This window comes from Protopterus annectens, chromosome 5.part0, assembly GCF_019279795.1.
Source record: "Protopterus annectens isolate FY-2018-M chromosome 5.part0, PAN1.0, whole genome shotgun sequence".
NCBI lineage: Eukaryota > Metazoa > Chordata > Ceratodontiformes > Protopteridae > Protopterus > Protopterus annectens.
In genome coordinates this window covers 1,842,582,561-1,842,596,719 of record NC_056735.1, presented here as the reverse complement: position 1 = coordinate 1,842,596,719, position 14,159 = coordinate 1,842,582,561, and the positions used below count along the sequence as shown (strand labels likewise).

Below are 14,159 nucleotides of genomic sequence, written 5' to 3'. Positions count from 1 at the left end.
CATACTATGTAATCGTATGTGCCTTCTGGCTTAGGTGATGACTAAACAGTTTTTTTTTTTTTTTTACCATTTCACCTAATGGACTAAAAAATGGCAACAAAAAACAACAAATAAATAATTAAGATGTCAGTCATCCATACCTCTCAACCTCTTACAGCAAGAAATCTGGACAAAGCCATAAATAAAAGTGGGACAAAGGCCCAAAAATAGGGACAATTTTTAAATGTTGCTCTTACAAACTAAGAAAGTTGATAGAATAACAGGTTTTGCATTAGCATGACTTTTCTGAATAGTATGAAGTCTGAAACTCATATCTCTGTCATTATTTTCCAACTTAAATCTTTAACGATTTGCCACTAATTTGCCAGAAAAACATAATTTTGTAAAAAATGGACCAAAAGTATGAGGCAAAAAATCTGGACATTCTGCAAAAATCTGTACAGTTGAGAGGTATGCAGTCATCCAAAAGCATCTTGTGAACTACAAGTGCTGTCCCAGAATGAAATCAGAACAAAAGTTATATTGAACTGCAATACAGCAATGAAAATAACCAAATACTGAAGAGAGAGATTAAAAGTCCATCTGGATATATGCAATTTAATTAATGGTTGCACAAGAGTTCTAGTAGACTCAGATATATGATACAGTTACAGAACCCTTATGCAACCCAAGAAAACCAAATTCTAACTAGAAGACTCAGTACCTGGCTGGCATGAGAATAAGGCAAATCTATAAGCAATAGGGTTTTCGAGTGGCAAAGGGTCTATGACTTGCCTGGATTGACATCACTGCATGGTGACCTTATGGATTAGTCTGAGAGTAGGGCAAATGCTGTTCTTCTTCTTTTGGCTTTTCCCAGTTAGGGGTCGCCACAGCGGAACTCCGGTCTGCTAATGATTGGCAGTAGATTTTATTTACGGTGCCGAGGTGCCAGCTTGATGCCTAACCTTCAACGAAGGCACGCCCATTCACGCATGTCTTTCGAATGCCACTCGACCGCTGGGAGGACATGCAGACTCCACACAGAAGGCACTCCAGCCGAGAGTAGGACAAATAATTACAAATATAAACCACCTGTGGATGATATCTTTATTTATCCTGATTTTCTTTGTGACAGGCAATGTAGTTACAGCCAGCCAGCGGTCTGGATAGGGAGGACCAAAAAGTAAAATATGCAAACAGGCAAACAAATAAATAACAATACATGTAATTATGTGATGACTGTTTATATATATAAATTCCTTACAAATATATTTCAGTTTTTGTTAAAAAAGAGAGAGAATGTCACATATAGTGCCATAGCTTTAAGAACCTGAGTAATTTTATTGGGTATGCATATCACTTGCCATTCCAGCAGTACCTGTCAATTGAGCAAAATACCACACAGGGGCTGGTAACACACCTGAGTTGCCTGACTCATTACTGGAAAAACTGACCGAAAGAAGATGATGATGATGATGATGATGATGATGACAGACATGTTACCAAGGCAGCTGCACAAATTAATATCTTGGAAGAAATAGGGCTGCTAGCTGTTTTCCTCTTCTGTTAGAACTACCTGATGCTTGACTATAGATCTAGTATCACTGTGCTTCAGCTGTGTTTAAACAAATACATGAATGAATAACATGTTTTACCATTATGGGACCTCACACCTTACAGCCACACACAGCCACTTGGCACAGTTTACAACTGCTTCCTCTGTAAATCATCACAGCTAATGCGCTTACCTAACTACAGCATAACAAAGTTTTAGACTACATGCTAAGTATAGCAGAACTTGTTGGCCTGAGCTTTTCTCATCCCTTCTTCTGCTAACACACCTGTCCCAACAATAACAATAAAATGCAAAATAGCCTAGGAGTTACAGAGAAGCTCTGAGAGAAGCAAACAGGTACCAACCTTATGCAAATAATTACAAGGTTATGAATTTCATTAAAAAAAAAATCCCGCTACGAAAAACATTATGGAGGAGTTCAGTTGGAGTAAACAGAAATAGATAAGGACTTGGATACTTTAGTTACTTCACTGTTGACTTACCTATAACAATATAGAAGGCTAGCAGCAAAAGCAATCAAAACGCAGTGATACATTGCTATGATTGTCTGAATCAAAGGTAATGACAGAACTTCTGGCATTTCCATAGACACCTTATGTAGTAAAATAACTACATTTCCATTCCTACTATATTTTTTTACCTTGTGGCAAAAGTATTTAGATTTCTCTCATAAGCAGGAGCTACTGGATGATATTTTATATCTTAATGTCTGCCATTCAAAGTCAAGATTTTCAAGTTTATCTTGTTGCAATTCTAAGTTAGTGTCATTGTTTATTAAATTACATTATTGGAATAAATAATAATTTATTAAAAATATTTTTAGTGTCTCTATTTTTTTTGCAACATGTGATCTTTTATTATTTGACGAGAGTCGCCTTTTTAAAAGTGATACCCTACACTTAAATGTAGCCAGTAACTGCACCATCTGGAAATGAAACATTTTTATGGGAAAGGAAACAACTAATAGAAATCACTTAAGCTATACACAACCTTTCATTCTATATAGTAATGCTAACCTTGTGGAGCAAATTTAAGAGTAGAGTTTCCTAGCTGAAGAATTTAAGCCTCGTTCATTTATTGTTACTGAGACTTGAATTGAGAGCTCTGAAAGAGTTAAGGGGATACATGCTGTTAAACTCTGGCAGATGTTTATCACCCAGCACTGGTGTATCAATAAATACCATTGTCTCACTATTTAATGGAAATCAATATGGCAGAAGTTTCATCTAAGATTAATATTGTACTGGGATTTTCATTTAATTAAATAGTAGAATGCTATCCTTGGTGGCCTTTTATCATTCTTCAAAGGCCAGTAGTTCTGATATGGATCCTTTTTTGGAATTTGATTTTTCCAATGCCTTGAATTCCTGATTTTTATTTGTGACCTAAGTCACCCAATCAGTAGAATGGCAAAGCATCACTCAGCTTTGACAGCTAGATCTTTGTTTTGGATTACTTATAATTTAAAACAAATAATATATCTTCTCACTAGTGGGGAAAATGCTCTTGTTATTTATCTTGTAAACTTTTTTCTAAGGCCTGGAGGAATGACTTACTGCCTGTATGCCCTCTGTAAATAATAAGACATGTATCCCTTCAATCTCTTCAACACACTGTATTACATATACATTTTTTACAATTATGATACAGCTGCTGCTATACTTAAGGGTTTGATTCATAGTTGTTTGTCTAATCAAAGCCAGCTGAAAATTTCTTAGCTGCATTAAGAGCAACTGAATTTCTTAAGCTACTGCTCATCATCATGTGTCTTTCTTTTGCCATACTTACCCTTTAATAACTCTTAAAAGAAGGGTGTATCACAAAATGCACCTATGTAAATCCATTTGGTCAGGGACAGCACAATCTGAGAAAAGCTTTAACTGCACAGAAAGAAAGGATAATGATACCTCATTGGCCAATCTGTCTAAACATTATAATTTAACACATGCATTCTCTATTGATTTCTAAAGACAGACTTCTTACTCATATAAACAACCTGAAATTATCTGGAGCTTATGGCCCATATAGAATCGCAAATTAAGATAAAATACTATTTGTCTTTCTTTATTTTCTTTTATTGTCTTTTAACATGCTAATAATAAATGAGAGGTATCTACTAACTGGAAAATGGATCCACTACAAGTCATGAAAGCATAACCTACTCCTCCAGTAGCAAACTATATAAGTCAAATTCATTGAAAAATCAACGCAAAAAAATGCAAGTTTGACAAGCCCCTGTGACTGCCATGTATATGGGGGTGCCTCCACACCCCACGTTTTATATATATATATATATATATATATATATATATATATATATTTAGATTCCATATATTTGGTCGAATTACACTTAGTCGAAAATGATTCCAGGCTTTTCACTTCACTGAAAGCTCACTTGACTGAAAGCTCACTTGGTCGAAGTTCATTTGGTCGAAAATGGAATATAGCCCCTGCCCCACTGCAGTGCAACCCTGGAGTGAGAATATTAAATAAAGGAGGGTGTAGGGGGGCACAGCCCCCCACATTATGCCAATAGTTTTTCCTAAAGATATATATATATATATATATATATATATATATATATATATATATATATATATATATATATATATAAATGCATTTCTAATGGAGATACCTTCTTATAATAGTGAATACATTACAATTATTTGGGGGGGCTATGCCCCCACACCCCCCATTGTGGGGGGCTGTGCCCCCCCCTTATTTAATATTCTCACTCCAAGGTTGCACTGCAATGGGGTAGGGGCTATATTCCATTTTCGACCAAATGAACTTCGACTAAGTGAGCTTTCAGTGAAGTGCAATGCCTGGTATCATTTTCGACTAAGTGTAATTCGACCAAATGTATAGAATCCATATATATATATATATATATATATATATATATATATATATATATATATATATATATATATATAGATCAAGTTTTCAGAAGCTTGAAGTTCATATCATGGTACAGTGAGGGCCAGGAAATGTACTATTTTCCTCAATGTGGTGAGATCTCGGAGTTGGTATATTTAATTTGCAGGGGGTTTGGTGGGCTGTGTTAGAGATTATGAATATAAGGTTGAAATTAATTCTGTTGTAAATATGCTGAAAGATAAAGCATAGAATAAAAAGTTTGCTTGAATATATGTACAGAGTTTAACAATGTAAAATGGGCATTCATACTATATGTATAACAGACAGGCTTCTCTTCACAGCATCAAAAAAAAAAAAGCCTAACAAAGCAATATTGGAAAGCAAGTATCACATGCTTTTCTCATGTTTGCAGAACAAATATCTAAACTCAGCAATATGTGATGTTTTTTCAATAGGAACAGAACAGATGTTTCCTTTCATACTTCTGTTATTCTGATTAATGTAAATATAAACGTGTTAGTTATATATAAAAATTAAATAAAAATAGTTACACGAAACAGTGCTAGTGCATAAAATTAAACAAAAATAGTTAATAAGAATAAAGATTTAAAGTCACAAGACTAACATGCTTAAATAAAGATTTAAAGTCACGAGACTGACATGCATGTATTTTCTCTTCATCTAAAATACATCTGTTACAATACACAAGAATAACAGGCAGGCAACAGCAAATATAAATAATGTAAATGTAAACATGTTAGTTAAGCTATCTATTTTGTTTTTTTTTACAATTTTTATAATTGTATAGTAACACCACACCAAACAGTTAAAGTTCTGAATTAAAAAAAAAATAAAATCACAGATGGTATTAGTCAAACAGTCTTTGTAAAATTAATGGTAGAGCAGTTAAATAAATAAATAAATAAATACTGAAATCCATGTAAGCTAATTGTAAAATAATGTCTATTTATATAGTATAAATGCATAGTTATGCAAATCACAAATACTTATTAACTGAAATGTGAGCTCAGACCTTCCTAGACTAGATGAATAGTTACAGGAAATGTTGGAAAGATAAGATAAACAAGACTGATTGCCAGACAAGTAGCTTGATTTTTTCTAAAGCATCATTGTTATTAAAACATAATTGTTAAAATTTTTACAGGCAACACTATTTGGTAATTGCAATAAAATGTCACAATTGTGCATAGATATCACTGATCTGTTTGCAAGTAAATGTTAAATGTAAAAAACTTAGTTACATCAAGTACAGCCAGCAAATGGGCTATAATATACATACAGTTCAAATCAATTATGCAGAAAGGTATCAATGCCTACTAGTGGTAATAAACAGCAAAAGCTTTATACAAATGATCAAATTAGACAAAGGTCTGTAGTTTGTTAGTAACCTAATAAAGCAAACGTATAACCAAAGTATTGGGCTGGTATACATTCTGTTCTCACAGCATAAAGCAAATAAACAATCCTGCAGTATACTACAGGGGAGGGGCACTTTCTCAGTTTTACACTGACTGTATAAGCAGTACTGCACAAGGGTCTGAAATAGAGCTACAGGAAGAAATAATATTTCATTCCTTCTTGACAATACTCTTTTGGGGGGGAGGAAAAAACAGGTATTAGTGCATAAGAAACACTGGTAAACAGATTAAATCTGAAAGTCCAGGATATTTTATGATAGTTATTATTGTATTGTTTAGTATTAAATTATATTTACAACCTGTTAAACTGTAAAGCTATACACAGGATGATTTAAAATTGCTTTATTACAGCTATACAACAGAGAGTAAAGATATGTAAAAAATTGAACAAGACTGATCACTATTTTAATATGTTTTTGGCAAATCAATGCTGGTATAAAAAAGCATAAATGTTTCTAATTGCTGAGTATGTAGTTTAAAATAGCAGGACGTATGCCTTTGGTGCCAATTCCACTAGATATTTCTAAAGAGACATAAACATTTTCCAAGATTTTGCTTAATATTAATGTTATTAAATTTGTAAGATTAGACTAAATGTACTTTACAGTCTTTGTATGTCCAAATGCAGAAGAATTCAGTACAAATGATAGTCTTTGTATGTACAAATGCAGAAGAATTCCATACAAATGAAATTAATGTCTAGCAATGAATATGTGTAGAGAAAAAAATGGGTCCAGTATAGCTACTAGACTGAAATGCATGAATAGCAAACAGTCTGTGTAGATACATACTGTACAGGATACATTATTTGTCAAATTGTAATATTATCACTGGTTTTAAGTTAGAGTTTTATCATTGGTTTTTGGACCATCATTTTATCTATACTAGTATTGGTTACCCCAGCTAGAGAAAAAATATATTAAAATATTGTATTCATACAGCTAATGGACTAATATGAAAACAACATTTTTCAGATTATATTTCACTGTCAGTTAAAGTTAATGGGCAGTTCAGAAATATAACCACAATGTTATGGTTAAAATGACATTAAAACTATATATTTTTAGCAGTGTATAAATGCTTGCAGTAACACATGGTTTTTGTCTCTTATAGTTAATTCAACAGTTGCAAAGAGTAAATGGAATAGTTCTAAGTCATAAATTAAATGCTGTAATTGCAAAAGAATAAATTAATCAAGTTAAAAAATAAAATTAAAGCAGACACAGCCCATAACTGATGAAATATTTTTACAGAATGGTCTGCAAAAGAAAAAGTTGTTAAATACATTCAGTTTTGGTAGTAATACTTGATATAATTGTATTAACTATGTAAAATTGCATTTTGACTTGTATCAAAAAAAAACCTAAAGGTTTTGTTTTTTAATGTGTTTCTATATGATCTAATCAAAAAATACATATCAGTATAAAGTGTTTTGAGTATGTTTAAAAAAAGAGGAAATTGTTAGAGATTATGAATATAAGGTTGAAATTAATTCTGTTGTAAATATGCTGAAAGATAAAGCATAGAATAAAAAGTTTGCTTGAATATATGTATAGAGTTTAGCAATGTAAAATGGCCATTCATACTATATGTATAACAGACAGGCTTCTCTTCATAGCATAAAAAAAAAAAAAGTCTAACAAAGCAATAGGATAAAAAACTAACTCTCCAAGGAACAAGTGGTGTAAAAACACAAACAATGAAGATAAAATAAAAGTAGATACACCACACCACCACAATGAATAATAAAATCCAAAACTTTTATTGCAATATCGGTAAGCGCTTTCACATGGAAATACATGCTTCATCATTCCTCAAAAACAAACTAAAACACCAAACTTATATATTCTCCATATCATCAATCAAATCAATTAAAACATCAGTTTAAAAGAACCTATAAAGATTTTACATCAATTAAAAAGAAACTTCCTGCTGGCCATATATAGGCATTGTGCTTCCAAGTGCAATATACCTATTAAATCACTTAAAGAGAGCACGTCCCTTCAAAATAGGTTTTATAGAAGTCCTACCATTGTTGCCTGGATATTTTTCAGCCTGTAAATGGATTATCCGGTGAAGCCCACATTCTTCCATGTAGATCCTAAAATCCCCACCTCGTGTACTGGGTCTAACTATCTCAACAAACCTAAACCCAAATACATGATCAAAACCTACTTCTAAACAATGTTTACATCTGGATGATGGGTTGAAGAAAGTGGTGGGGGATAAACCCAACTTTGTTTTTAAAAACATGAAGAGTCTTAAGAGACAATTGTGCTATAACGATGTATGTAATACACATGAGGTTGATGATAATATGCAGACAAGAACAATGAGATGCATGAATTGTAATTTTTGTGATAATATAGATGTTTCACACAATTTTATGCACCGTGTAACCAAGAAGGTTTATGAATTTGGGGCATGTGCTAATTGTAGGAGTAGGGACTTGGTTTATTTGGCTAGCTGCAAAGTATGTGGCTGTTTTTACATTGGTAAGACCAATAGGTCCCTAGCTGAGCATATCAGGGAACATTTATATTTGATAAATAGACATGATTCACGAAATGCGTTAGCTAAATATTGTTTAGAAGTAGGTTTTGATCATGTGTTTGGGTTTAGGGCTGTTGAGATAGTTAGACCTAGTACATGAGGTGGGGATTTTAGGAACTACACGGAAGAATGTGAGCTTCATTGGATAATCCGTTTACAGGCTGAAAAATATCCAGGCATCAATGGTAGGACTTCTATAAAACCTATTTTGAAGGGACGTGCTCTCTTTAAGTGATTTAATAGGTATATTGCACTTGGAAGCACAATGCCTATATATGGCCAGCAGGAAGTTTCTTTTTAATTGATGTAGAATCTTTATAGGTCCTTTTAAACTGATGTTTTAATTGATTTGATTGATGATATGGAGAATATATATGTTTGGTGTTTTAGTTTGTTTTTGAGGTCTGATGAAGTACGTATTTCCGTGTGAAAGCACTTACCGATATTGCAATAAATTGTTTTGGATTTTATTATTCATTGCTGTGGCGTGGTGTATCTACTTTTATTTTATCTAACAAAGCAATATTGGAAAGCAAGTATCACATGTTTTTCTCATGTTTGCAGAACAAATATCTAAACTCAGCAATATGTGATGTTTTTTCAATAGGAACAGAACAAATGTTTCCTTTCATACTTCTGTTATTCTGATTGAGTGCAGTTGTGCATTTTTACATCAGCAGAACTGTTGACAGGACAATATAAAAGTCTAAAAACAGACATTATGTGACTTCCCACAGAAGGCCAAAAAAATACCAAGAGGAAATAACAAACTCTATGTGCGTGACTAGCACTCTATATAACAATTGTAGTAATTCAGTTATGTGAGAGAGGGACAGAGAGAGGTATTTTGTAGAAGTCATCATTCATATCTGTAACGAAGGAAAACTTTGTAAATATATGCTACAATCTGACAGAAAGAGTATGTGCCGTTTGTTATAAAAATAAGTTATCTGTAACTGTGCTTATAGCTGCAAAATATATTTCTTTATCAGTGTGCAATTTGAAAGGATTGGTGCTTTAAACAGACTACAGATGGAGTCATGCAAAGCTCTGTGTCTCTGATTTCAGCAGTAAACAGTCAGCAAGACTGTGTGTCTTAAGAAGACTTTGGATCCAGCACAGCATAGAAGCAGCGCAAATTAAAATACATTTTTCAGGATTTGCTCTTGATATGGGGGCCCCCTGCACAAATGTAAAAAAAAATGATATTTATGTTTTGTTTTTTTTTTAATGTTCGAGTTTTCAGAAATTTGATCATATCATCTCGCTGATATAAATTTTGAGTTTCTGAAAACTCGATCTACTGACATATATCCATATACACACACACACACACACACACACACACACACACACACACACACACACACACACACACACACACACACACACATATGTATATCTATGATAACTCCATTATCACATCACTGTTGAGAAAAGAAAAGGGTGAAAAAAGCTCACAAAACTGTGATACTGTAGAAGAGTCAATAAACAAATAGATTTGATTTGTTGGGATCAGGGAGATTGCATTCCAGCATATATATATATATATATATATATATATATATATATATATATATATAGTTGCACTATGTATTTGTGAATGGATTTTGGTTGACATGCAGAATGTCAACTAAGCCTATTCACAACTCATTGACCAGAAGAGAACAAGGATATATGGACCTGTGCCCTACAGGAACAATATTAAAGCCCATTTTGGAGTTTTGATGTCTTCATGTCAGCTTCTGTACTGTTTGCTGGTACAAATTGGATGAGGTTCTAACTTGTTGAGCAGATTTCAGTGAACATCAATTCCCTGAACACTGCATATCATAAGAAATCATTGCCATTGTGATTTCTAGGTGTGCACTGACAGTGATTCCTTTCTCTTGAGATATTTTACCTTCTTCATGTTTGCATGGCCTAGGGGTTGGTATATATAAGTCAATGGGTGGGGTACAGGGGGCTTGTCCATCTCCCCTGAAAAAAACTTTACATTCAATATTTTCTTTGACTTATTTCCTGACCACATGTACTCTGTAAGTTGATTCCTCATTAACTGTATGTAATTCAATGAGTCATAAAGAACATGTCTATGTCCCTTCAGAATACATGCATTTTTATTTATTTGTTCAAAAGTAAGACAGGATATAACAAGTCTGTTTGAAGTAAAACACTTTTGCAGACAGCACGCTTGAAATAAACCCCTCTTTCAAGTATGTTGTGTTTTTACTGATATCATTTACCAATCAGACAAGCGTGCATTTAAGAGGGTTCATAATTCAGGAGTCAGATCAGTTTTCATAGCAGCCATTAATATGTTATGAACCTTTTTAAATGCACAGTTTGTCTGATTGGTAAATGATACCAGTAAAACACTATAACAGATAGCACATTTGAAATAAACCCCCTCTTTCAAGTATGTTGTGTTTTTACTGGTACGATTTACCAATTTGACAATTTGTGTATTTAAGAAGGTTCATTACATATTAATGGCTGTTATGAAAACTGATCTGACTCCCGAGTTAAGAATTGTGGTATTCAGATCTACAAGCTGTTCTAAGTTCTGGGCTAGTTTTTTCTTTTTCTTGAGTCTTTGCAGAGTAAAATATGATTACTGAAGCTTTCAATAGGAAGACATGACAGCAATATTTGTGCTATAAAGTGGTAACTACTTAGGAAAGTAAGGCAAACAATCTGACTTTTTGTTGTTACTTGTATTTTCCACTTATTTACATTCTTGCACATGCACAGTGCCAAACAGTTAAAGGAAAGCAGTGCCAATGGACCCGTACTTACCTTAGGATGTTCATCACTTTCCTGAAAGTGTTGAACTGGTTACTCACTACAGGATGGGCTATACTCTGACTGCTGACACTATTACCTAACAATAGCTCTTTCTTGATTTTGGCCCTCTACATTTTTTGCCCACAGTGCCTACCAGACGTCAGTCCCACTCCCCACCAGTTGGACCCTTAGTTTTCCATTTTCAGGGAAAGGGTTGGCCATGAAAGACCATCATTTAAACAGCTGTTAGGGTAGATCAAGGTTTCTGCTATTCCCACATCTCCTGTGCATGCTCATGAGGAAAGACGGTATGTATTAGGCAGCCCAGCTGTCCCATCCTTGAGCACAGGTAGTGGTTTTCCTGGTCTTTACCAGAGAAATTGCAAATACCTTGTGTGCTTACCACATGGCCGCTCTATCTGCTGACCAAATGCCCACCATGCATGCTGACAATGTGCTCATGCCCAGCTCTATACCCAAGGAACAGGGAGGGGAGTGGAGTGGAGTGGGACATACCTCTTCACTTGTTTCCTCCTTGCTGATCAAACCCCTGTCAGTTGGGCCTCAGTCAGGGCTTCATTTGATTTTGGCCCTCTACCCATTGTAAACTCATTTTTAAGATCAATAAATCAGTAATTACAATTTGTGTTCCTTACTAGATGCCATTTGTTTAAAATACTAAAATACACTACAAGACTGATAATACTGCCTTATTCTTACTTGCAGTTTCTTTGGAACTAATTTCAGTCAAAAAGGAGGTTAACAAAATAAATAAAGGAAACTGGATAAAATTTAAGGTGAAACTTGAAGGCTTTTTAAAACAATATAGAGCATGCCTTTGTGACATCAGGAATTTATTTTTTTTGGCACTCCAACATGATCACATACACATAGACATATTACAATATTTCAGTTGTTTTTAGAGCATCAGACTGCCAAAGTGGAATGCTGAACAAGTCTGAAGTTATCCCATTTGTGCTGGCATAGTCCCAAAGCCTACAATTTTTGTTAACTGCAAGCTGATATTGTGCTCGGGTAAAGTTGTTCTTTCCATGGCATTGTGGCACCCTATTGAACTTTGCTGCCTTAATCCACATGCTTTACTTAATGCTGTTTTCCAGTTTTTGCCTTGCAGATCAGGGTCATAAGCTGCCACCATAGCTGGCAAAATGGGGCACACAGCGGATGAGTTGGTGATGGAGTCACTATGACCACACAATGAATATGGTGGCTTACTCATTATTGGCTCTGTCCCCTCTATATACTGACATTATACTGCTGACAGTACTGAGTCATAAGATATGATCACTGGGGGTGGCTCTATCCAAGGCCCAAGGGTAGGCAGGCCCACAGTCCCACAACCTTCCAGTATCTGGCTGCAATTTTTTGCAGTGGGCTCCACCAGAAGGTGAGAGTGCTTAGCCCTGTTCCTCCTTACCCCACCCACTGCATTTTATGACAGACATCCAAGCCACTACTTTAACTTCAGTCAGCAAGGTCATAGTCCTGGCTTTAACCCTCTACACCCGCTGAGCTGGTCTCAAACCCATTGATTATAAGTTCATAGATTAGTACTAGGCTAACTGCCCTTGTGAGCCATTTTAAGCCTAGCCAATTATCCCATGTGAGAATTAAACTTTGCACCTTGTATCTGTAAGGTAAACACGTTAACCGTGTCTTTATAACTACAATTCTTCTCTCATTTGACTCACTAATGGTGTTGCCTGCTCTTATATTTTCTTGGACATTATTGTTATTATTACTACCGCTCTCTCTCTCTCTTTCAGCTCTTATCATTATTATTACTGCCTGAAAATACTGTTGAAGCTCATTACAATATATGTGTGGAAGTAATTCTTGAAGTGATCTCTAGCTTACTGTGTTTTATTGTAGTCATAACTCATTATGTCACTCATTTAACTAATCATGGCTGCAAAGAATCTGGCATACTGGTTCAGTTAGTTATTACATGAAGAAATGAATGCATAATAAATAAATGAACAACTAAATAAATAATCATTTCTCCACTGTGAGATGTTTCAACAAATATTTAATTAAAGTATGAACGTAGCTGTTGGTGTTTCATATTAGACAGATGGTTTTGCCTTATCAGCTGTCAAAAAAGGATTTTTCAAAACTATAAGTAAGAAAATATATCACTATTGCAGACAGATTTACTTAATCTTTCTTTATCAGGTAAGATAAAAGATATTATTTTGCTGACAGTCTTTTAAATAACCTGTCCAGAATCCCACAGTTGAAACAAACCAAAGTTTTCAGCCGTGTTCATTTATACCTTGTAATTGTATCAAGTGAGCTGTCATACCTTCAAGAGTACTAAGAAATCATTCCGTTGTAAAACAATAATGATTTAATACTACAGATTGCACTAACGTTTTTAAGAGTTTCAGTTTCCGTTGTGGAATAACATAGTGTTTGAATCTAAAAGTAGCAGAAGGAGTAGCACAATAACTTCACAGTAATTAAATTGCACGGTGCCATTTAATGTTTGACATTTGGTTTTCTGTTATATATTGCAATTGTAGAACAATGGAGCCTTTGGCACACATGGAGTCCTTGTAGTGTGAGCTGTGGTGATGGCGTCCGTGAAAGGTTCCGAGAATGTTTATCATCCCTTACAGTGAACTGCACTGGACCACAAAAGGACACCTCCCCCTGTTCCTTCGAGGATTGCTTGGGTTTGTATTTATAAAATACAAAGGATCAATGAATATTTCTGTACAAGTAGTAAAAGCAATAATCTACAGTATTTTGTAATTCATTTAAAAGGATTTTCAACATGGAATCAGCCCTAAATTGTGAAATGTAGAATAATTATATGAAATACTCTCTATGGCTGATACAGAAGTCAGACTTAGTTTCCATGGACACCACCCAGCAAGGCTAGTGACAGAATAAATTTCTTGTCCCACAAACTTTTC

General features: G+C 34.4%; 1 protein-coding gene across 1 annotated transcript in view; it reads left to right on the top strand.

Annotated features, from left to right (window-relative positions):
* The window catches only part of THSD1 (thrombospondin type 1 domain containing 1), a 314,447-nt gene that overhangs the window by 251,521 nt on the left and 48,767 nt on the right, over positions 1-14,159 (top strand). The window contains exon 4 of the mRNA XM_044071662.1: positions 13,764-13,916. Within this exon, the coding sequence (XP_043927597.1) occupies positions 13,764-13,916 (153 nt within the window). The remainder of the gene's footprint in view (positions 1-13,763; positions 13,917-14,159) is intronic.